Source organism: Elaeis guineensis, chromosome 1, assembly GCF_000442705.2.
Source record: "Elaeis guineensis isolate ETL-2024a chromosome 1, EG11, whole genome shotgun sequence".
In the NCBI taxonomy this organism is placed as follows: Eukaryota; Viridiplantae; Streptophyta; class Magnoliopsida; order Arecales; family Arecaceae; genus Elaeis; species Elaeis guineensis.
This window is the reverse complement of record NC_025993.2, coordinates 2,226,041-2,249,028: the sequence shown is the minus strand read 5'-3', so window position 1 is coordinate 2,249,028 and position 22,988 is coordinate 2,226,041. Positions and strand designations below refer to the sequence as shown.

The 22,988-nt window shown below is 35.7% G+C and overlaps 2 protein-coding genes across 3 annotated transcripts; one reads left to right on the top strand and one right to left on the bottom strand.

Moving 5' to 3' along the window:
• Positions 1-1,247: 1,247 nt before the first annotated feature.
• LOC105036063 (uncharacterized) lies at positions 1,248-12,974 on the bottom strand. 2 transcript variants are annotated; one of them, XM_010911817.4, is made up of 10 exons: positions 12,842-12,974; positions 10,073-10,206; positions 8,454-8,598; positions 8,191-8,318; positions 5,940-6,011; positions 4,422-4,539; positions 4,207-4,331; positions 4,083-4,124; positions 3,377-3,589; positions 1,248-1,576 (listed from the first exon to the last, which is right to left on the bottom strand). In XM_010911817.4, exons 2-10 carry the CDS (start codon positions 10,193-10,195, stop codon positions 1,508-1,510), a joined length of 1,035 nt encoding a protein of 344 aa, XP_010910119.1. In that variant the 5' UTR covers positions 10,196-10,206; positions 12,842-12,974; the 3' UTR covers positions 1,248-1,507. The 2 variants fall into 2 exon arrangements, with proteins under 2 accessions (XP_010910119.1, XP_010910114.1); XM_010911812.4 differs by having other exon boundaries at positions 10,073-10,211; positions 12,842-12,971.
• Positions 12,975-16,697: 3,723 nt separating this feature from the next.
• Positions 16,698-22,802, top strand: LOC105036057 (protein YLS7). Its single transcript, XM_010911800.4, is given in 4 exon segments — positions 16,698-18,302; positions 20,239-20,516; positions 21,481-21,505; positions 21,508-22,802. Coding segments are annotated over 4 exon segments (1,767 nt in total). The 5' UTR covers positions 16,698-17,599; the 3' UTR covers positions 22,269-22,802.
• The last annotated feature ends 186 nt before the right edge of the window (positions 22,803-22,988 follow it).

The window sequence follows — 22,988 nt, the reverse complement described above, 5'->3', positions numbered from 1 at the left end:
CATGATATTTAAATTTACCTACATAATTTTATTATGATGTCTATTTAATATATCTTTCGAAAGACGAACAATATCATCAATTGAATCGCTTTTTATATGATTGAAAATATTAATGACTGAATCTAACATCAAAGTCAAATACAATTGTGAGTGTTATAGAATATTTTATTTTTTAATTTTATGCAATACACTTACGCTTGGTTGGCATGGGTGCTGTTGATAAAAATAAAAATTAAATTAAAAAAAAAATGTGCTTTACATATCGGTCCACCAATCATCATGCACCGGTGTATTGGGCGAAAATAGTGGTATGGTGAAATTTTTTTATTAATAATATTTATTTCTCCGCACATGAAACTCAGAATCCATTCATGCGCACGTACCTGCCAAAACAATATTTCCATTTTTCAGTGTACGTAAACAACATATGGAATCAAGTAGGCATATCTTACCGATCTTTGACTAGCCTAACTTTTTTAAATAAAATAAAATAAATATAAATGTATATTTTCTAGCAATGCGCACATGCCATGCATATTAAAAATAAATTAATAAATAATAGAAAAATTAAGGATTAAAAATGATGAAACATATATATTTAATAATGTTTTAAACTTTTAAAACAATCCAAAGAGAAAAAGATATCGGTAAGAAATGAAGAAATTTTTTTAAAAAATAAAATCTTACAGGTTTGGGAAGATATCCTGACACACATAACTTTTTGACCACTTTTTTTCTTTTTTTTTTGCAAATATTCGCGAAGAGACAAGCTGAGGATACAGAGAAAAGGCAAATGTCGTTAAAACTAGCCTTTTCTAGAAAAGATCTATTGAATGATTATTTGTACTTAGTTCTGAAACTGCAAAAACTACAAAAAAAAAAAAAAAAAAAAACTTTTTTGATTTTTTTTTTTTTCCTGAGAAAAAACCTCTTGTGACCTCTAAACTTTTGCTCCATAATCCTCCTTTTTTCATAAGTAATCAAATGAACTCCTGTGCGGTAACTTGTGTTTGCACTAATACTGATACAGTATGGCCTTGACGGATCTCTTACATGACAAGGCATCAAATAGGTGGCAGAAAACACAAAAAAGAGGGGCTCATCCAACTGTTGGCATTTCTTATCTTAAAAATTAAAATCCCCATTAGGGATAAGAGAGCTGCACTTCAAACGGTTGTGATCACTTCCCTATGTTCTAAACAAGCAACAAGCAACTGGCAGAGAAATATAGGTCTGCAAAACCTATGTACCAATCCAAGGATAAGTCTCACATTACTCTGCCATCCTTACAAGAGGCATCCTGGTACCAATGCCAGCACAATGATATGAAAAGCAGATTCAAAATTAGTGCAGGATGTCCCATATCAACCATCCTAAGATTTATTAAATAGTTTGTTTCGAACATCTATGTTTGAAATGAATGACTGAACATGGTCAAATGGCACTGTAGATCCTTCTCTTACTGAACTCTTTTCTTATTTCCTAGATCATAACCGAGCTCTACCATCTAATTCACAATCTCTATTCCGGAAAATGGTTTGCCAGCATGAAGCTGAAGCGCGCAATCACCAACAACCTGTTATGTTAGGGAAATGGAGATGACAAAGTTATTGCTTTACTCAAAATAGACATGATGAAGTTATAGCAATGAAACAAGTTCAGCTTCAGGAGTAAAAGCAACATAAAAAAACAATATGAATTTCAACTACCATGCTAAAAAATTACTATGAAAGAGTACAGTTGAACCATTATTGATATAGACTTCAACGTTGCAGTCCAGACAAAATATTAGTTTTGCCAACTAATTATTGAAAGTTAACAAATAAAAATGTAAAAAACTGCATTTAGATTAGTCAACAGTCATATTGGGAACTATCAATAAAGCCTCTCCCTAGTTCCTGGTTATGACAAAATCATTACAATGTACAAGATGCTACCAACAAAAAGTATTCCAGCCTCAAACTACAATTATAGCAAGGAATTTCTTCAAAAGAAAAAAAAGGAAAAGGAAGCTTCAGGCAAGCACCGTTTCAAAATTCGGCAGATCTCATCCCCGAGTTAGCCTTCTTCAGAACAAGACCATTTGGAATCCTATCGGGAACTAATACTTCAATTTTATCTTTTGTGCAATCAGTTTCCCTCCATGGGGCTTTTGAGTAAAGGGTGATAAAGAGTACAATATAGGAGCCATATGTGATGGCACAAATTTCATCAATTCCAATGGGTGACTGAAGACAGACAACCAACATCTGTTTTACATCATGCTTGAATAACATTTATTCCCTTAAGTTGAGAGACCCTTTAATTCAACTTTGTTGAGCCCAAAGAGACATTTTAGTGAGCAATCACTCCTAAATAACATTTATTCCCTAAAGTTGAGAAACCCTTTAATTCAATTCTGTTGAGCTTAAAGAAAATGTTTGAGTGAGCAACCTCATCACCCCTCAACAAGAACATTTGAGGGGGTAATCTCATCTTTCCTAACAGAAGCTGGGATATTACTATTATCAACAACCTCTTGCATGAGGAACTTGCAAGGACCATCCCTCATGTCCCCCTCCACTTAATGCTAGACTTGACAAATTCTGATAGGGCCAACTCAAATTTAAGTTCTAACGAAAACCTGCTATTTGAAGGCTAGAGAAGCCTACTTTGCACCAGAGATCCCAACTAGCTGGCTGTGGACCTGTCCAGCAACAAGTTAGAATCATATGGTGAAACGTGTCTAAGAGAACTTCCTTGCAAGTTCCTGCTTCAGTGAAAGTGGCCCCTTGGGAGGCCAGTAAAATCTGTACTGTGATGCTGATGAGGATATCAAAGATACAATGCATACCTCTCTAGCTCTGAAATACACTTTTCGGCATCTACTAAGGTTATGTTGGATCAAAGCTAACATGAAATTGACCTCCCCCCATCCCCCGGCTCCCCAAACTGCTTACTCCATCTTATTCTTACCAAAACACCCTCCATCTTATTCTTACCAAAACACCTTTTAACAACCAACTCTGGTCCCAGGTAAAGTATCAATACGTTTCAGAAAGCAATCATAATTACCTTTCCTTTTACTGGAGTAAACAATTCCACCTTACAAACCAAAATAATTGACTCAAAAAGGAGTGGGTTAGGAATAGTTTAACCCATTTACTCTAGGGTAACTTATTGCGCAATGAAAGAGGGCCTAGGAGTGCAATGCAAATGGGCCATTGTTTTTATAACTGCAACATGTCAATTAGGCAAATTAAATTTTACTGGACTACATTTTTTGAAGAAGTTACACTTTGTCATTTCATATGGTGATCATAGCCTCTTATGATAAATGAAATGCAAAGTACACAAAAAATACAAAATAAGAATGTGAAAACAGAAAAATGAATACCTTCGCCATAGTTCTATAGGAATGTTCAGTAACCCCTGCAAGATGAGGTGTCATCAAAACATTTGGAAACTTTAGAATCGGATCCTCGGGATCAAATGGCTCAGTCCAAGCAACATCAATGCCTAGACCACCTAAGTGTCCTGATTCAAGGTGACGAAGCACAGAATTGTACTCCAATAGACCTCCTCGAGCGACATTGACCAGAAGGGAACCCTTGAAATAAAAAGGTTCATCAATATAGTATATATCTGAGAACATAATTCTAACTTTACGGGAAATAATGCAACTATTATTCCATTATGAATCTTTGTTTTTTTCATCAAAAAAAAAAAAAGGTCCAGATCAAATTATACCAATAGATCCAATTACAATATATGCAACAAAAAGTTTCTCCATTCCACTAACAAGAGATGAGAAAGACTTCTTCCTTCATGGCCAATGCTTTGTATATTCAAACTTTTAACTAACATGTCCACAGAGCTGCACACAAAGCTCTAAATTTTCCAAATAAAAGTCCTTTATAGTAATATTACAAAAGACCCATTTGTGCTTACTTATATATACATGCACTATGATTATTAATAGCTGGATATGAGAATTGAAGTAGAAGAAACATGAACATGATAGATATATACAACAATAATGATAATGATGACAACAACAACAATCTGCCCTAACATACTGTGTTCATGAGTAATATGCAAACCTTTCTCATATGTGAGAGGAATTTTTCATCAATAATGCCAGCCTGAAATTTGTAACAATTCATTAGGTAGGAAACAGGCAAACTTATGGAAGAATAACAATAACATAGGAAGATGAGACTTCACTGATTCAGTGGTTAACGTCAAGCAGGTGACAACTATGTCAGCCTCACTAGCAAATTCATACATATTCTCTGGACCACCTTTCTTGTCGATCAGGCCATCAATCCCATTACTTTCAGCATTTAAGACTGGATCAGAAAGAGAGGGGAAACAATTACACAACCACATATATAGCTGCTAACTAATATTCAGAACTCATATAGACATTGCCCTCATACCACCAGCTGGCAATGAATCTGATGTCCATCTTCTTTTAATTGCAAGGATTCTTACACCAAATGGTCGCAATCTTTTTGCCAGGTCAACTCCAATAGCTCCAAATCCAAGGATAAAGACCTACATGTGGGAGTAAAGGATCACATGTAGAATCAATGTTAAAAACCACGCATGAGATTTCTGCTGAAATATTAACCACCAAGTCCAAATTACTATGTTTAAAAAATGGAAAGCATCAGAGGGGGAAAAAAATCTCTTGGAATGTCAGAAGATAGATCTTCCACCATCTGCAGTAGTTCTGGAACTAAATTGAACTTCAAAGAAGGGAAATGGTGGGGATTTATTTCATAAAAACATATTCACTTCGTAGACAGAATTCTGATAGTCATATAAGCATATTCTTGCTTTGTGAAATACAAATATTTCTATAACTAGCCACAGAGTCTCGGACAGAATACAAACTGACTATGAGAAGTTCAATTGCTTTGGTAAAGACTGAACAAGCATACACCAATACATCTTGATGTTTTCCATGGATATCCATGACCTCCTAATACAGCATCAAATTTCAGTGGTGCAGGGCAATGGAAAGACTTATATAAGATCTAAAATGTTAACAATGTGCATGAGAAGAACAAATAAAGTCATGCCAGTCACGGTCTAATTGTGGTTAACTAATTGACTTAGGTAAATCATAAAGTAGTACAAAATGGGCAAACATTATAGTGGTTTAAGATAAAATGTTAAATATTAAATTATATATATATATATGATAAAAAGTTAAATATTAAATTACACACACACACACACACACACACACACACACACACACACATATATATATATACACACACACATATATATATATACATACAAAAAAATACATACATACTCAACTAATTCTCAAATGTACTTTTCCCTTTCATCTTTTTCTTTGCAAGTTTCTTATATTTAACACATAATTCTTGATGAATAGAAATCATGTTACCATACCTATTTATGCACCAAAATTATTATGATATGAAGATATCAAATAAGTAGAAGAACTGAAGACATTTCTCACCCTATCCCTTGTTAACTCTACACATTCAGAAAGCGTTTATTAAATCTTATCTCAAACCAGTGAGCCAACAAATTAGGTAAGCATGATTTCAAATTCTGCTAATTCTTCTGAAGCAACCAATGATCCTATTGAGTCGGAGGGGAAAAGGGAAAGTTGAAAGACTTTTCACTGAAGGTGAGAAAATTGAAGGAATATTGATTATAAATCACACTTTAGATACCTACCTGATACAATCAGATAGGACAGAAGGAAGAGTTCATTGAAGAGAGAGTAAATGGCACCACATTATTTTCTCGGACATGTAATATTCCACCTTTTACCCCAACAATTCCTTTCTCTTTTTAATTTTTTTTTGGCACATACCTCGACAATTCTTTAAAGAAGTATAAGATTCCTTTGATTATGCTATACAGGCATGAGACCACTTATGAAGTCAAAATAGATGAAGTGAACCTACTGTCTTCCCAAGTATTGTATCCCCAATTGGCTCTCCCAGATTTTTCTGCTTAACAGCAACATCCATCTCCTTCTGCAGCAAGAGATCTTCAAAATTTAGTTCACAATACATGGAAAAAGTGAGGAAGATTAAACAGCACTACTTATGGAGGAATCTTACCTCTAAAAGCACAATTAAGCTAATTTTGACAATAAGAGGGGTAAAGAAAACAAACTGCTATTGGAAATCACAGCTGGAAAGATAGTTTATAACTTTATATTATGAGCCCTTAAGATTTATAAAGAAGTGAGGATGGCTTACAGAAACCAGTTGAATCTGAATTCAAAATAATTCAATAAATCAAAAGCCGAAATTTGTCATTTATGCACAGTTTCAACAAATGTGAAGAAACAACTCCTGCAACTATGACATACAGGTCAAAAATTTATGGGATTAGATAAACTTTCAAGCAGTTCAAAAGTAATACATCATCGAGATGGGGAATCTATAGTGATTCATAAGCTGATACTCCTACAAGGTTCAGACATTCGGATCTTGCTTATTGGACATCCTCATGGGACCCTATCTTGAGTGCAAACAGACTATGCACCTATCACTCAATATAGAGTTGTGGCTGGGAATTGCTCCTTGACTTCTCCAAGTGCACAAATGCAGCAGAGCTTCAGATTCCAAGGGATTTTCCACTAGTAGAGAAATTGTGCTTGCTTTAAGCAACAAGTGAGATTGATCTTTAAGGACCCAAGCTGCAGAACAGCTTCTTTTAAAAATTTCAGAAAAATTTAGTTCGATAATTTTTTTCTGATCAAGAATTCAGCTTCCATAGGAAGACAATTAACTTATAAACTTGCATCACTGGCTAACAGATAAGTTTCCATGAAATTAACAATCTAAAAAGAATAGTTTGGTTAACAAAATATACAATTTCACTATTTCATTTTTTCTAAATTTGATACAAGGAAGTTGACTGAGTTCAAAACTAACAGCATTCGACTATCAGTTTCTCTTTATTGGCACAAGAGGTCCATGGGCTACACTAGGCAGAAGCCCCTCTGCCAGATACCCCTAATCCCCAAACCATGGCGAAAGTTGGTTTTTTGGACCCAGGTCTCGAGCATACCACCAAGAAACTTTACCAACTTGGCTAGATAAATAAGCTGGCACCTTCAACTAGTACTTATTATACATAGAAAGCACTTTTCTTGCATATAATAGAAAAAGAAATTGTGAATAGAAATTGGCTCGTCACCACAAATGCAAGAAATTGTTCCAAGCAAAGTGACACTAAATATACTTACAAGCATTATGTTTGGCAGCTCTGGTTCAAATAAAGGTGGTCCAAATCCAGTATGTCTAATGTCTTGTTTCAAGAAATTATTCTAATCAATGTCATACTAATGTACTCAGCAGCATTCTGTTTCAGTGACCTGGTGCAAATAAGGGTGAAGAAAAATGTCCTCTTTTTCAATAGCATATATCAATAGCAGGGAAAAAAAGTTTCAGCTAATCAAAGAAGAAATACTAGAATGTAATTCGACAAAAATCAAAACATTGCAAAAAAAGATGGTTAATGCATAAATAGTAGGATTTCATCTTTACATCATTCAGGTTTCTTTAAAAGCTGACCAGAAAACTGAGGAAGCTGGAACTAAGCTAAGGAAGAGTTTAACAATTCACATTGGAAAAAAAAAAAGAGTAGATATAGCATGACATTATTTAGATTTCTCTAAACATTGTCAAGGAAACTGATTGAGTTCGTGACAAGCCTTGAAGCCTCTACAGCAAGAAAGCACTTGAATTTCATAGTACAGAAAGAAATAAATTTAATATGTAACAAAAGAAAAATGTTGTTAATTTCCAAATGAAAACCAAAAACTTATTTTATCTAGGTCTCATTACATATACTAACAAGTATTCTCTTAGGTCCAGAAGGACATGAGATTCACATTTACGCTGAATAATCATTGGTCTTGTTCCATTTGTAAAAGCCAATTGTGATGAAACACAAAATCAACTTTTCTAAAGAGAGATATATAGAATTTAAATCTGACATCACTTAAGAGATGAAAGGTTTCATGGCCCACTATTACTCTTCGACTCAAGTTTTATCTTCAATTGAGAGATTATATTCTAATGCACGAAGAGAAGCAATGACATTTGACTCTTGAAAGTCGAAAGCATTTTGTGGATCTTATCACAGAAAGAAAGTGACCGAACTCAACTGTTTATAAATTATTAGCTCAATAAAATTTACTTGCTTCCGAAGAAGGCCCAACATCAAATATATTGCCATTTCTGCACAAGATGCAGAATTTCCAGTTACACTTCCAGGTATCCTTGCAACTTTAATTTTATGTTGTGTGGCAGCATCAATATCAACACCTGCAAAATGGTTCATAAGATTCTGTGATGATGACCAGCTCCCACTGATAAAATAGTTGAGAATTATCCCAACCAGATTGATAGATAAGTGAGACATAAATGAAACAAAAAAAGCAACAAATGTACATCAGGCACCTTCTAACCCAACACCAAACTGCATTATAAGCTTCATCTGAACTGCTTTGGCAATAACTTTTGAGTCCAGACGTCGATTTTTCGCTACACAAATATGGTATTTGTCAATAACATCAGGCACATCATCAAGAGCTACATCATCAACCTGCATGAAGTGAATAAAATCATAATCATGGCAGTCCTATATAACATGAGCTAGCATCCAGCTTTAACCCACACAAAAATCAGCAGTCATGCATATCATCAACTTATAGAAGATCAAATGATCTTAATTAATATGATAATCCTGACATTTAGCAAAATAAAGAATATGTTTAGATCCCATAATTAGTTGAAGCTAGCTGTGATGAAAATCCTCACACACATCCTGTCTTACTTGTGTAAAGGATCTGCAGTGGAGAGGATTAAGCATTCAAGCATCAACAAGATGTATGGAGAGAAAGCATGTAGCAACCAGGAACTAGCCCAATGTCTTGAAATCAGCAAAAAGCCAATTACCATGAAGCATGGGCTCTAAAGCAAAACTGAATGGATGGGGAAATAACCTCAAGTGGCTCTTTGGCATCAGACCACTAAGATCTTGTATTTTTTCTGTGATTTTTAAACCTAAGTTGCCATGAAGGTAAAGTGTGAAGCTGTCTTATAAACCATTCAAGGTAAATTTCCATCTTAATGAAAGGTGGCAACTAAATCTTTTTATCAATGAAAATGGAAAACAAAGGTGCAGCTCCCACAGAAGTCCTGGCTCGGTCTCTGGAATTTTTCAGAAGAAGGTAATAATATTAGTGATGATCCAGCAGATCAAGAAGACATACCTTCAGACTTGAATTGGCACAGGCACAATGGTTAAATAGTTATGATGTTATCCTATATTCCTAGATACGGCTAAGGTGATGTAGATGAGTTGAGTTTCAAATTGTTATTTGGGATGAATTTGAATGGCAAGTGTTAGTAAGAAGGGCCAAGATTAGTGACACATGATTGTTGGATTTGAAAGAGGGAGGAAAATCATCTTGTCATGGTCCTTGTAATAAGAAAAAAGATATATTTATGAACATGAAAGTTAATAGACCAAAGCCTGGGCAGTTGCAACAAGCTATATCCCAAGTGTGTGACTATCGAACTTAGTAGCCTTGTTAGATAATTAGATGTCAATAATTATTGACCAGTTTTATTCATTTCATACCTATGATGGGCAACAAAAATATGAACTAACCAACTGGGTCCTTTCAGGACATATGAACTACAGATGGCAATTTGTTTTGTTTATAACATGAAGGGCTAGAGAAATGAATTGTTCTGGTGATGACATGAAAGTATGGTGGTATATCTAATTTTTTACAAGAAACAAAAGGATAAAAGTCGTAACAATCTCTATCTAGGTGCACATCTATAACATGTGTTGAGGTATACAGAGTATAGGATAAGCTTAAAAAAAGGAGTTCATCAGAACCACCAGCATAGAAATAAGATATGGTTAAAATGGCTGAAGAAACTCACCAAAGATTTGTAATCAGTATTGTAACCAGTAAAATTTATAGATCAGTATAACTGAAAATGCTACAAAGTCAAGGTGCATAAAAAATACTAAGATGCCATAACTTAGAGAAGCAGAGAACCTGAATAAATGGATATTTCTGCAAATATTCCCTTGTGTAATTCTGAGAAGCAGGAAAATGAAAACCGCAGAATAGCACACGAGTGATATGATTGTAACCATTTTCTGCAGTCACCTCGGCCATTTTTGAGTAGCCTGCACTGGAAATCTTCAAAAGCTCAATTTGGCAGAATGGTCAATTTTTAACTACTCAAATATGTCACCTTACATCAGATCATAAAGATCTCATTATTTAAAAAAAAAAAGCATAAGTGGAGAAGTTGACATAATTATAAACCGATTTTAAATTAAAAAAAAATGCTTATTGTTTTCAAACTCCATGTAACCAAGATCTGTATAAGGACACCAAGAGAATGAAAACTATTTCCCCAGAAAGAAGTTTTTTTTTATCACTTTTCCTTCTTTTCACAGGTGTAAGGTTTGCCATATCAACTGGAATGTACTGTTTTGATACCGAGGTTTGGTTTGGTATATATGCCAAACTGGTCTGAGCAAAGTGAAACCAATCTGTGCCTCCTGGTTCCAGGCAGTACTGTAGGTAGGGGTAAGAAAAGTGTTAGAAACCTGTCTCGGTATGAGGTGCACATCGTATGATAATTGATATATTGATATGGTTCTTAATATCGGTTCTGCAAACCTTGACTCATAGCATTCCAAGTTTGACATCTCTTTTACTTGTATAGCGTGTGAAAAATTTACAATCTCATATGGTCCAGAGCTTATAATGATACCAAAGTCAGTTTGATGGATATTGATCTTAAGACGCTCCCTAATTGATTGAATAACCACTTTAAATGGTTATACATAAAGTTTGAACTCTGACTATTCATTTTTCTTGGAAATGATTTTAACAATATTGGGCATTGGTCTAGCTCGAACAGTTAGATGTATACATATTCTTGCATGTTCCCAAAAATGCATGGTTGCATACTCTTCTCATAAAAGCACATTTTGATGTGCATGAAAAAGGTTTGTGGCTAGTGTATTTATCAAAAATGAGCAATAACCAATGCTGTTTGACAAATGCAACTATTTTTCCTAACCATCTCATAAATGTTTATATTATTAGGTAAGACATATCAAATAGAATATATTGGTATTATGGAATATACTATTTCTAGATTTTTTTGGATAGCGATTCCAATTTTCCGAAAAATATTTTACTAATTTGATGAATTTAATCAATTTATTTATCTTTGTCAGCGTACAAAATAATACACACTTGCCACAATGATAAATTCTTTCTTTTTGCTTACATTTCAAGTAATCAATTTCAGCATATGGATTTCTTGATACAATAGTGGACAAGACATTTCAATATAGGACAGTTAATGAGAAGGCCTCTTTCATTAAGAGCCCTTAATTTTAGAAAAAAACAATGAACAATGCCAATATATGTCACATGAATTACAAAATGTGAATATATCAACATGTTATATTTAGAGAGATTTGGAATCAAAACTCAATATGACTTATTTATGTGCCGCATCAAAGCATAATTCAATGTATAAAATTTCCTTTTATTGATAAGAACATAGTTATATAAATTGCAAAAAGTATAACAAAAAGTATCACAAATCAATATCTTTGAGACTTCCTAAAGCATTATGTTCAACACTGACAACATTTATAACCATCTTGCTTCTCTGCAAGCTCTTTACTGCAAATTTTCAATTGTTAAATTGCTAGGAAAATATAAAAGTTATAAATTTGAGAACCTTATTAGACCAATTACAAATCTCAAGAATGTATATGACCAAATAAAAAGGATAATTTGTAATTATTTTGGGAAAAAAAACCCACTGCTTTTGCACGAATATCTGATCAATAAATAGAAATATTGACAAGCAGATGATGAGATGCATAATGGAATCCAGAAGATCAGAGAAATTTGATTGTTGTATCTGTAAACAACACATACCCTGCATGAGTGATAAAGGTACAAAGTGTTCTAGATTCTGTCTATGTTGTGTGAATTCTTCTACAAGAGCACCTTTAATGTTTGCCAGAATGCACGTTGTAAAGTATTTAAACTATCCACATTATCCATCACAATCTACAATGTTCAGAAAGTTTGAAATAGATTTGAGATGTACCAGAAAGTTGCTTCTTGTATTTCAAGACAAAGAGATCACAGATAATATATTCAGAATTACAACAAATAATTTATCTTAATTCATGGTATAAAATCATCGGAACCACTTTATTTCCGGTCTGCATGTCATCTATGCTATTAACCTAGATCATCCACGTTCAGCATACAGCATAACGAGGACCTGCTAACCCTGAAACCATCCCCTTCTCCTACTTGTGTTAGCAGGTCGTATCAGTGCGACCACATCTCATCACTCCAATCCTCCTCAAAAAAGTCTAGTTTCCCCCGTATCCAAAACTCTTGGGTAGTAAAGCCCAAGATTCAAAATTGAAGCTTGTTCCCTTTGCATTCAAGATCATATTCTAATCTCACGATCATAAGATGAACCATAGCAACAAATTTGTCCCATTTCTGGCTCCTTGCACTCCGTAGCGACCCGTTCAATTACAACCAATCGATCAAGCAGCTTCCAATCACCTCATCACCAAAAACAATCATTCCCCCCTCCCCACCTAATTTTAAAAAAAAGAAAAAAAAATCTCAACTTACCCCCCATTTCGTACCAACAAACCCTCGAATTCAAATCTACGGCAACTTGAGACCGAAAATTTCGCCAAGAATCGAGCAATCAACAGCAAACGAGCATCAAAATCAAAGAAGAAAGGGACCAACTACCCGTGGAAACGCGCAGGAGAGCAAGAAGGGAGAGCTCGCCGAGCGGTGCACCGGAGCGCGCGACCAAAGAAGACAACTACTCCCTCCATTCGGGAGAGAAGTATGAGCTCATAATTTATAGTAGAAGACAACAAAGGAGCAGTTCACCGTATTTCAAGTTACGGTGGGGCCCCCGACGCCATCGCCATGCAACTGGGCAATCATTGGGGAGAAACCGTACAATTATACCATTAATTTTTTACAAATTTTTAATGACACACGATTAATTTTTTAAGAAATTTTTAGTAATATCTATCACTGAAGCAATCAGAAACCACATGATGTTTCCAGGCTCCAAGATCCCAGGCTTGATTGTAGTTTGCAGCAACCGTCCTTTGGTATCTTTTTGGTGGATTTTGATGATGCTGCCATCCAACAAACCTCATGGTGTGGTTTCTTATGCCAGATTCATTGGGTTTGGCTCAGACTCAACCCCATACTTTATTATTGTAATGCTAAAGATGTTTATTTGCTGGGTAATTCAGTCAGTATTTTAAATTTGGTTGATTCCCATTATAGTTGTAGGTCAAGTAATTCTCCTACATTTCAAGATATGATGCTACGGAGGAAATAATTTAATTCCTTTGTTGCTTTACACATTGGTCGAGGAGGAAATCTAGTTGCTGGATTGCAGCCTTTACTTTGAAGGGAGATTTCATTATTCACCAATCTGATAGGCGACATCCAAACTTGGCATATATTTTGCTAGTTGACAGTTGTAAGACTTCCAAACTGAGACACTTCTAACTATTTTTTCCTACCTTGCTAGTGCGTTAAACATTAAGGATGGGGTTGTTGCTCCGGCTTTCATGTGTATGTATACCATATAGTTCTTATGCTATAACCATCTATGTTCAAAGTCTGAATGGACGTTTAGTTGAACTGGATACATTTTGTAATTGAGGTTGCAAATGAGCCGGATTGACCTGTAATGGGATATGGCCTGGCTTGTTTAAAGCCGGTCCTATCTATTTTGAAAAATCTATGGGGTTAGATCGGATTCTATAATTGGACTCATTTCATTTTTCGGATCGAATTTGAATTTACTAAATTTGGATCTGACTCAACCCGATCCAAACTCGATATACCGTCAAGACTAGAACTATTTGAGCCTCTAAGTTGTGCTTTAAGATTTGTATGAGCAATATCTTTAATACAAAGATATGTTTCAAATTATTTTTATGTTCTATTTTATTTTGAGAGTAAAATTATTTGTTATGTATTTTGCATGGCAGATAGTAATTAGCTATATGATAATTAAAATACAATTAGTTAGATTTGATTGAAACTCGATTCAATCTGAATTTTTTAGATTCGGACTGGATTATACGTGACCATACTTAGCACGGATGACCCGTTGGATTGAAGATTTTAGCTATGGATCCAATCCAATCTAGCCCGTTCTTCTATTGGATTAGATCTAGATTTAATATTAGGATCCAATTAACAAACGAAATCTAATCATGGTCACTCATGATCTATCCGATCCAATTCATTTGCACCCCTATTTGTAATATGATTTTGTAATATAACATTGGTCCACGAGACCATTGTGTTTTTGATAATGAAAAAAACTAAAATTAAATAATTATATAGTGATTTTGCATCATTATGGTTTAACATACAAGGAATATTAGTTGGATATTAGTTTTTCCTCTGAAAATGCCCATTTGACATGGTTACTTTAAAATGAGTTTGTTTTTTTCCGTAACCTAAAATTAGATTTGTTGAGAAAATGCAGTCATACTCTTGCATGCAATAAAATTAGGCAAGCAAGTTATTTCATATTTGCATTAATCCAGCTACTAATTATTATTCTATACTAAACTTACATCAAGTTGTAATTTATATGTTCATTATCATAGATTTTTCTTTACATATAGTTAGTCTAAGGTTGTTAAGTTATAGTTGATAATGTAAAAGTCTTTTAAATTGATGTATATATGGATGTTTGGTTGTGGAAACAGGTATTATGCTTGGCCATGGCAGGATTTGTTACTTTTTCATGAAAGATTATTATTATGAGACATGATCAAATCTATTAATCCTATATTCAATTGGCGACCATGCATTTTACTACGAATGTGTATTATTAACATGTTAAGACGAAGATGTTGTGAATGCTTTATTTGGGTGGATATCACATTATGCAGAAATCAAATTTCTTCCCCTTTTATTCTTTATGTGATTGTATTAAACAAGAAAATAGACAAAGCATTTTTTTTTTACATCCTTATTTAACATAGTTTTGTTTCACTACTTGGTTTGTCTATTGCTGCTCATCACGTTCAAAATTATTACTATTATTTTTTGTACAGTTGCACTTTCGCATGCGAAATCACTGATTCCATTGTTTTAGTTTAATGTCTCTACAAATTTTCCAAAGCATCTGGATGGGTTGTAAGGCAACATATAGTCACAACTTAAAAAAGTATGTTCTCTCTTGTAAGCAAAAGAATAATTTTTTTTGTTAAATATAAATTATTAATCTATTTGATAATATAATTTTTACTAACATCATTATTATTTAATCTATTTGAGTTTAATATATTTTATAATTTTTTTATTTTTAAAATTTTAAATTTTTATATTTGATCAGATGATTATATAATTATCCCAATTCATAAGGGGCGTCAGGATAATTTATGCATCGGATGACACATTGATAGCACGTGGTTGCATTCACGGGTCCAAATGATACCGAGAGTCCACATTCTTGTCGTGTTTTGGTTCCAATAACTTTTTTTTTTTTGATAGGGTTCCAATAACTTTCACTTTTAGATGGCATCCACTTTCCAAAACCAACTAGACCATTGTTTCTTTGCCCAAAAACGCAGTGGGAGCCAACTTTTGTGGGCGACGTATGGAATCATCCAGCTAAACTCTTTAAATTTTTGAAAGATCAAAATATCCATAATATTTTTTATTTTTTTAAAATAAAAAATAATCCATCCACCGACATGTATGTATAATATTTTTTTTTATAATATATATATTTAATAAATTAGCAAAATTTAATTTACAACTTTTGTTCATATCCTCTATTAGAATAGATGTGATCATGAGTAATGAAAAGAAATTATATCCTACTAGCATGCATTATATGAGCAACAGTGATTAGTGAGCGACTGTAATTTGTATGATATATATGGTGTAGAATATAAATTTTTAAAACTAAGATGAGTTTTAATATATCAATTTGTACATAAAAATATATTTTATTTATTTTTAAAATAAAAAAATAATTATAATTTTTTTTTTTTGGATGAGGACAGGATCAACTTAAAGCTTATATCAACCCAATCAATTTGGATAATAAAAATAATAAAAATTAAAAAAATAAATAAATAATACTTATCATTTTTGTCGGAGGGAGATGCTATATATCTTTACTAATAAAAGATTACGACATGAGATATAAGTTGTTAATGATTGCCACATAAAAGTAATGAATTAAATAGGAGCAAATTAATTGATCTTTAGCATTTTGCATCTACCAATTATATAAATTTGAATCTATTATCAATATTATTGTTTTTTTTTTTTTTCAAAATAAGGATGAATGGAAAACCGGCCACATTTTAAGATGAGGAAAAGATCCACCCTGTATCTCTTGGAAGCTTCTACCAATATGAACGACTCCATCCCATCGTCTGCTGTTCTCTCTCTAAATCCTTGTCTGCCGTTACTATTAGTATTCAGCCGTGCGTGACAAATAGCATCAACGGCGGATGTTGGTCCGCATAGAAATTTGTAAACAAGCGTTCTTATGGAAAATAGGTGACGAAGACGCGTAAAGCGGCCATTTGAGCGGCTCGCTTTTATTTCTTTGGTTACAACTTTATGTCCGGCGATCAGAACGAGGGGGTTGTTCGCAGCGGAAATCTAATCTTTCGCCCTCCTCGCTCTGCTCTTGATCTCTACGAGCAGTTCAAATTCTCTATCGCTCTCTTTTTTCCTTTCTTTTGAGCGATTTTGTCACGCTGGGCGATGGATTTTCGGAGGGGTTTCTGAAGATTTTTTTTTTTTGATAACAATACGATCTCTGGATTGGATTTTGAATATGGAGCATAATGATCGTGATTGATATCGCCGTTTTAAATAGGAAGGAGGTTGAAATTTAAGGTACCTGGAGTCCGATTCATTGCTTATGATTTCTGTTGTTAGTGGTTTTAGGCTTTCGGCAGCAAAATGCCGAGCTTTTCCTTTTATCTGTAGATTGTTGAATTTCTCGCATTGATTTGCTCTTTTAGGGACATTTTTTATGCTATGCTTCTAAGTGCTTTGTGAAATTTGCAGCCGGAGTTTTGAAGGATTTACTTTAGGCTTTGGCCGTGTCCACAATCATTTGGTTGGCCAAAAAAACTTTTTTTTTTGCTGAAATCTGAAATACTAGAGTAGAAACTCATTGCCTGTTTGATTCGATAGCTAGTGAAAGTATTTTGGATCTTGATTGGTTAAAAAGGTCGAAAGATTGGATTTTTAACTGTATCAGATTTGGGCAATAGGCTTCTCCTTGGATTCCTTGGAATTTCAAACGTCATCTTTGTTTGAGCAGAGACTTTCCTTTGTTGAAGGGAGAACTTGCATAATCGTGGAAGTTCTGGCTTCAGAGATTAGTTTAAAAGCAGAAGGTTGGGCTTTTTCCAGCTTCTGAATCATTTTCCAGATAGCATGGCTCTTGTTCTTGCCTAATAACTTTAGTGGGTTTGTGGAATCATGGCGATATCTTCGCCTAAAAGCCATTCTGGTGTTATGGCAATTCTTCGGTCCCTTTCCTCGATGGCTGTTTCAGTGGGAGCCTTAGCTCTATTTCTTGTGGTTGCATCACTGATTCTAGTTTCATATCCTGTCGGTTTATCCCTCCGTGGTTATCTCCTTGGTGAAGACCATTTGAGCAAAGCAGTGCCAATAGCTCTTAGTGATAATCTGACCAAACTTCTGACTTCGCCGCCAGGGCCTTTGCAAAATGGTCAGCAGGATATGGTTATCAAGCAACCTTTATCTAGGCATGAGATGCCAGATAATCCGGAAGTTCCTACCACATTATCTTCTGGTAGAACAGTAGAGATGGGGGCTGCCAACAGCTCTGGTTCTTCAGATAGTACTGACATTGTAGAATTGAGCAGCTCCTCTCCCTCCGGTACCTTCGATCATTCTGGGAATACCAATGCAGGAAATTCTGATGATGGCTCGGTTTCCACAAATTCTACATCAACACTTGCAACTGTCCCTTCAGTTCCATCAGAGAGTTCCGAGAAGGCCATTTCGGCTTCTTCAAATTCCACACTGGGAGTTGGAACTCTCCCTTCAGCTTCATCAGACACTGCTGAGAAGGTTGATTCTGCTTCCTCAAATTCCACACCTGCAGTTGTGACGCCCCCTCCAGCTTCATCAGACCATGCTAAGAAGGTTAATCCTGGTAAGTGTTGCTTCTCTTTTCTCCATTTCACCTTCCTTTCTTGTTCTCAACACTGAAATTGTGATCTTGATGGATGAATTTATCAAAGGATCTTGTGAACCTGATTTTGGGGTATTCCTGTTAAAATTTGCATTTTTACTGCAATTACATGTGGCTTTACGCCTTAGATCCTGTTAATCTCCCACTTGTGTAGAAGCAGCATGCATATGAAGAAAAATGGCATAATAACAACATAAAAATGTAAATAAGATGCAGTTGATTGCTGAGCTAAAGCAGTTAGATTCAAGGTTTTACGTCCCGGTGGGATGGGGCATCTTGACTATCTCGTCTCGTTCTTGTGAGAAAGGGAGACTGGGACGAGGTCAGGACACCAAAATCTATCTATGCGGGGAGAGGAGAAGAAAGAGGAAAGAAACAAAGAAAGATGAAAGGTAAAATGTGAAAGGAAAGAAGAAGAAGAAAAAAAATAAAAGAAAGGAAGGGAGAAAAAAAGAAGGAAGAAAAGGAAAGAGAAATAAGAAGAAAAGGGAAAAAAAAAGGAAACGGTAAGAAAAAGAAAGAAAAAAAGGAAAGATGGAAAAGAAGGTAGAAGAAAGACTAATAAAATAAGGATGGAAAGAGAAAAAAGAAAGAAAGATAGAAAGGAAAGAAGAAGGGGAGGGAGGCCAAGAATATCGGTTGGGATGTATGACCGGGACAGCCGTCAAGTTTGAACGGGACAGCAGGGCATCCCGAACACCTCCATCCTATGGGATTTAAAACCTTGGTTAGGGCAATAATGAAGAAATAAATCTATATTGTATGTAAGGTTCTTTTTTCTTCGTCTCTTTTTGTCTCTTTTTTGTAACTTATATGATATATAAACAATTGCATTGGATATCTAGGGGTCAATAAAATTATCATACCTTTCTTAGATTGCTGTAAAAGTTGGCACCTTTTACCAGAGGTGGCAAATATATACAAGGAAAGATAATGAATTATATTTCACTTATTTCCTGATTTGCACCAATATTGCATGTATTAATAGCTAACATTAGGGAACCTCCTTATTATTCCAACCAAGGTTTGAGTCCCGGAAGCTGGGCCTGTCTTGGTCTGAGGTTGGCTCTTTGTGGTACTGAGATGGACTGGAATGGCCATTAATAACAAAAAATTAAAAATTGGTGTCTTGAGACAACTAGCCATCCTATATTGCCAGGATGCAAAACCACCCTAACTGGAATGGACCGAGATGATGCAACCTAATCTTTCTCTCCCCCACACCGCCCCCCCCCTCCCCGGGGGCACCGTTACCCTGCCGCCCAGTCTAGTATGATACCATGACCAGGAAGGAGAGGGTGAAGCTCATTACATCTAAAACTAGTGAAGCAGTAGTAGCTCATAGTCAACTTCTAGTAAGGACCTACTGCACTCAAAACTTTAACACAAAGGGAATTACCCACAAGAAATAGTATGGCCATCTAAAATTTATTGGAATATTCAGATCTGTTGTATACTGGAAGGGTTACTTAAAGGAGCTTAGAATTCATAACTTAGAGACTTATGCGTTAGAAGGAAAGTATTGTTGATGTTTCATGGTATACACAAATTGACGAGATTGCTTTGACAATTGACATTTTCCACTCTAAATATCTATATAGAGCATAAGTCTTCAAGTCTGCAATTCTATTTGGTGTTCAAGCTGCTTGGACATTAAGAAATCTGAATCTAAGGCCATCCACCATTGGAAATTGCTGGCCTGATGGAATTGATGCATGTGCTGCATTAAGTGCTAGTAAAAAGGTTTTGTTCCCTACTTTCTTGCAGAAGTTACTCAATATTTCAAATTTGGAAGGGAGAGGGGGTAGGTCACAATTATGTAGGCTGCTTTTGATAACCTGCATAAGAATTAATTATGAACAAATATCTGTACTTATGCCTTCATTTTATTGTTTAGGGAGCTGTGACCTGTACCATGGGAAATGGATCTATGATGCTGCTGGTCCGTTGTATACAAACAACTCATGCCCCATCATAACACAAATGCAAAATTGCCAGGGAAACGGGAGACCAGACAAGGATTATGAGAACTGGAGGTGGAAACCTGAACAGTGTGACCTCCCACGCTTTGATGCCAGGAAATTCTTAGAGTTGATGAGGGGAAAGACACTGGCCTTTATCGGGGATTCAGTTGCTCGGAATCAGATGGAATCAATGATGTGCATTCTATGGCAGGCAAGTTGCTAACCTGCAATGTATTTCACGACACGGAACAACATAGATAATGATGGTTCATGGTAGGAAAATTTATTTTTTTGGAAGTACTTGTACTACAAGCTATGCTCTGGTAAACATTAGTCTCCGTGATTTTTTGATTATTGACAATGTATTTTTGCATGTTTAGTAGTTCATACAAAATGCAGCAAATGGAGCAGGCCCGTGCGTACAAAGTTACAATAGATAAACAAACACAAAGTGCAAGAAAAACCCTTTATTGTTCTTGTCATGCCTTTAGTTTACACTTTACAATATGCAGAAACTCTGCGCCTTCATTGCATCATCTGCACCACCCAGAGACTACCTTATTAACCGAACAATATCCGCATAAAAACCCTATCACAATGTTTTGAAAATGTTTGTACCATGTAATCATACTGATGAAGCTGATCATCTAGGGTTCGTTTCCTTGCAATTCCAACATGCAGCTACACTTGATTGTGATTTATAGTATTATTTATCTATTCCTTTTGGCATATCGTACTAATTTGGAAACAATTTCTTAGCTAGAAAGATTGCATTTCCAGTTTGGAAGGGACCTTTCTGTTAAGTAATCACGTACAATAAGGATTCATGTATCATCAGGTCAGGCATGGGTTCTGAAATTCTTGTTGATGTCAGTAATGGTTGTGATGGATGGCATGCATCCAAATGAGATTAGGCGAGTGCAAATGGTTTTGGTTGCATGCATTTTTATTAATTTTGTACACATACTTTCATAGCTTATATTTATCTACTACATAAAATACATGCATCTTGTATTTACTTTGTCTGTAGTAGTTTTGCCAATCTTCAGCATATATGCCTTGAATTTTAGTTAGGTTCTTGACTTTGTTAAGCTTGGATTTCCTGGATTGCTCCTAAGATGTGGTAACTTACTTTTCACAGCACCAATTAACATTGTTTGATGCTCCATTTACAGGTGGAAGTTCCCAAGAACCGTGGAAATCGCGGATGCAGCGATGGTACTTCAGGTCCACCTCTACAAGCATTGTCCGCATATGGTCCTCATGGCTTGTTCATAGTACCCCCGAGCCCTTCCAATCTATCCCAGAGGGGGTTACCAAGGTCCACCTGGACATCCCTGATGAGACCTTCATGGAATTCCTCCCAAGGTTTGATGTGCTGGTCCTTTCTTCTGGCCACTGGTTTGCCAAACAATCTGCATACATCCTCAACAATACCATTGTCGGGGGACAGCTCTGGTGGCCCAAAGGAATGGGTAAGATGAAGATCAACAATATTGAAGCCTTCGGTATATCAGTCGAGACCATCATGACTGCTATTGCCTCTCACCCAAACTTCACAAATCTAGCAATTGTTCGCTCGTTTTCGCCCGACCATTATGAGGGTGGGGCTTGGAACACAGGAGGGTCATGCACTGGAAAGGTTAGGCCGGTGACCGAGGTGGTAAGGAATGGATTCACGAGTATTATGCATGAGAAGCAGGTTACAGGATTTGAACGGGCGGTGAAGAAGGCAAGAAAGGGTGCCAAGTTGAGGTTGATGGACATCACCGAGCCTTTTGGGTACAGGGCTGATGGGCATCCAGGGCCGTATAGGAGCCTTGACCCGAACAAGTTGACAAAGAGAGGACCAAATGGAGAGCCCCCACCACAGGACTGTTTGCACTGGTGCATGCCAGGGCCAATTGATACATGGAATGAAATTTTGCTGGAGATCATTCGGAGAGACTTTGAGGGAGCATGAAACGATGAAAGCTTGCAGATTGTTTTGTTCTTGAGCTAACGTTGTCCTTGACCTCATGAGAGAAGCCAGAAAAAAAAAATAGTCTCATAAGTAGGAACAAGAAGGGGTATCTAGGTGTTCTTTGGCCTCATGAGAGCAGGAAAAAAAAAAAATAGTCTCATGAGTAGGAACAAGAAGGGGTATCTAGGTGTTATTTGGTGGATCATTTACATGTATAAGTTTCTCGCTATGGTTTGTTTCCAAGCAAGTTGGCGGACCAAGAGGGCATCCAGATAATTGGAAGTCAGGGATTCCAGTGGAATCAGACTGAGAATGAGGTTAGAATTGTTGATTCGGTATGCAAGGATGTGATGTGGATTCTGAAAGTACTGACTACTTGAATTGCATGAACGAAAATTTCAATTAGGTGATGCCATATTTGATGTGTATAATTTTTTTGTAATGAAATCATCTTATATCTCTGTCACACCTATGCACTACTTCCTTTATGAGAGAAGTATCTTGGCTTATTTTTGGACTAGCAATTACCACCTGCGAAGTGAGTGTTGTTGCACCGCTCTTCTTTCATTTTCCTTTGGATCCCATCAACCACGTCCACTTTGGGAGGATGTAATTTTATTGGATGGCTGTGACGATTTAAAAGGAGAGATTTTGCTTGCATGCATCTGAAAATTAATTCTACTTTATCCTGTGGGCATATTATTAATTTTCCAAGGTAAG

Coding starts and splice junctions, on each gene's coding strand:
- LOC105036063 (XM_010911812.4), bottom strand. CDS start 12,930: ATGGAGGGAGTAGTTGTCTTCTTTGGTCGCGCGCTCCGGTGCACCGCT. Junction 8,319..8,453: donor GTTTGGTGTTGGGTTAGAAG/GTGCCTGATGTA, acceptor ACCATTTTGCAG/GTGTTGATATTGATGCTGCC. Junction 1,577..3,376: donor CCTATAGAACTATGGCGAAG/GTATTCATTTTT, acceptor CTAACATAACAG/GTTGTTGGTGATTGCGCGCT.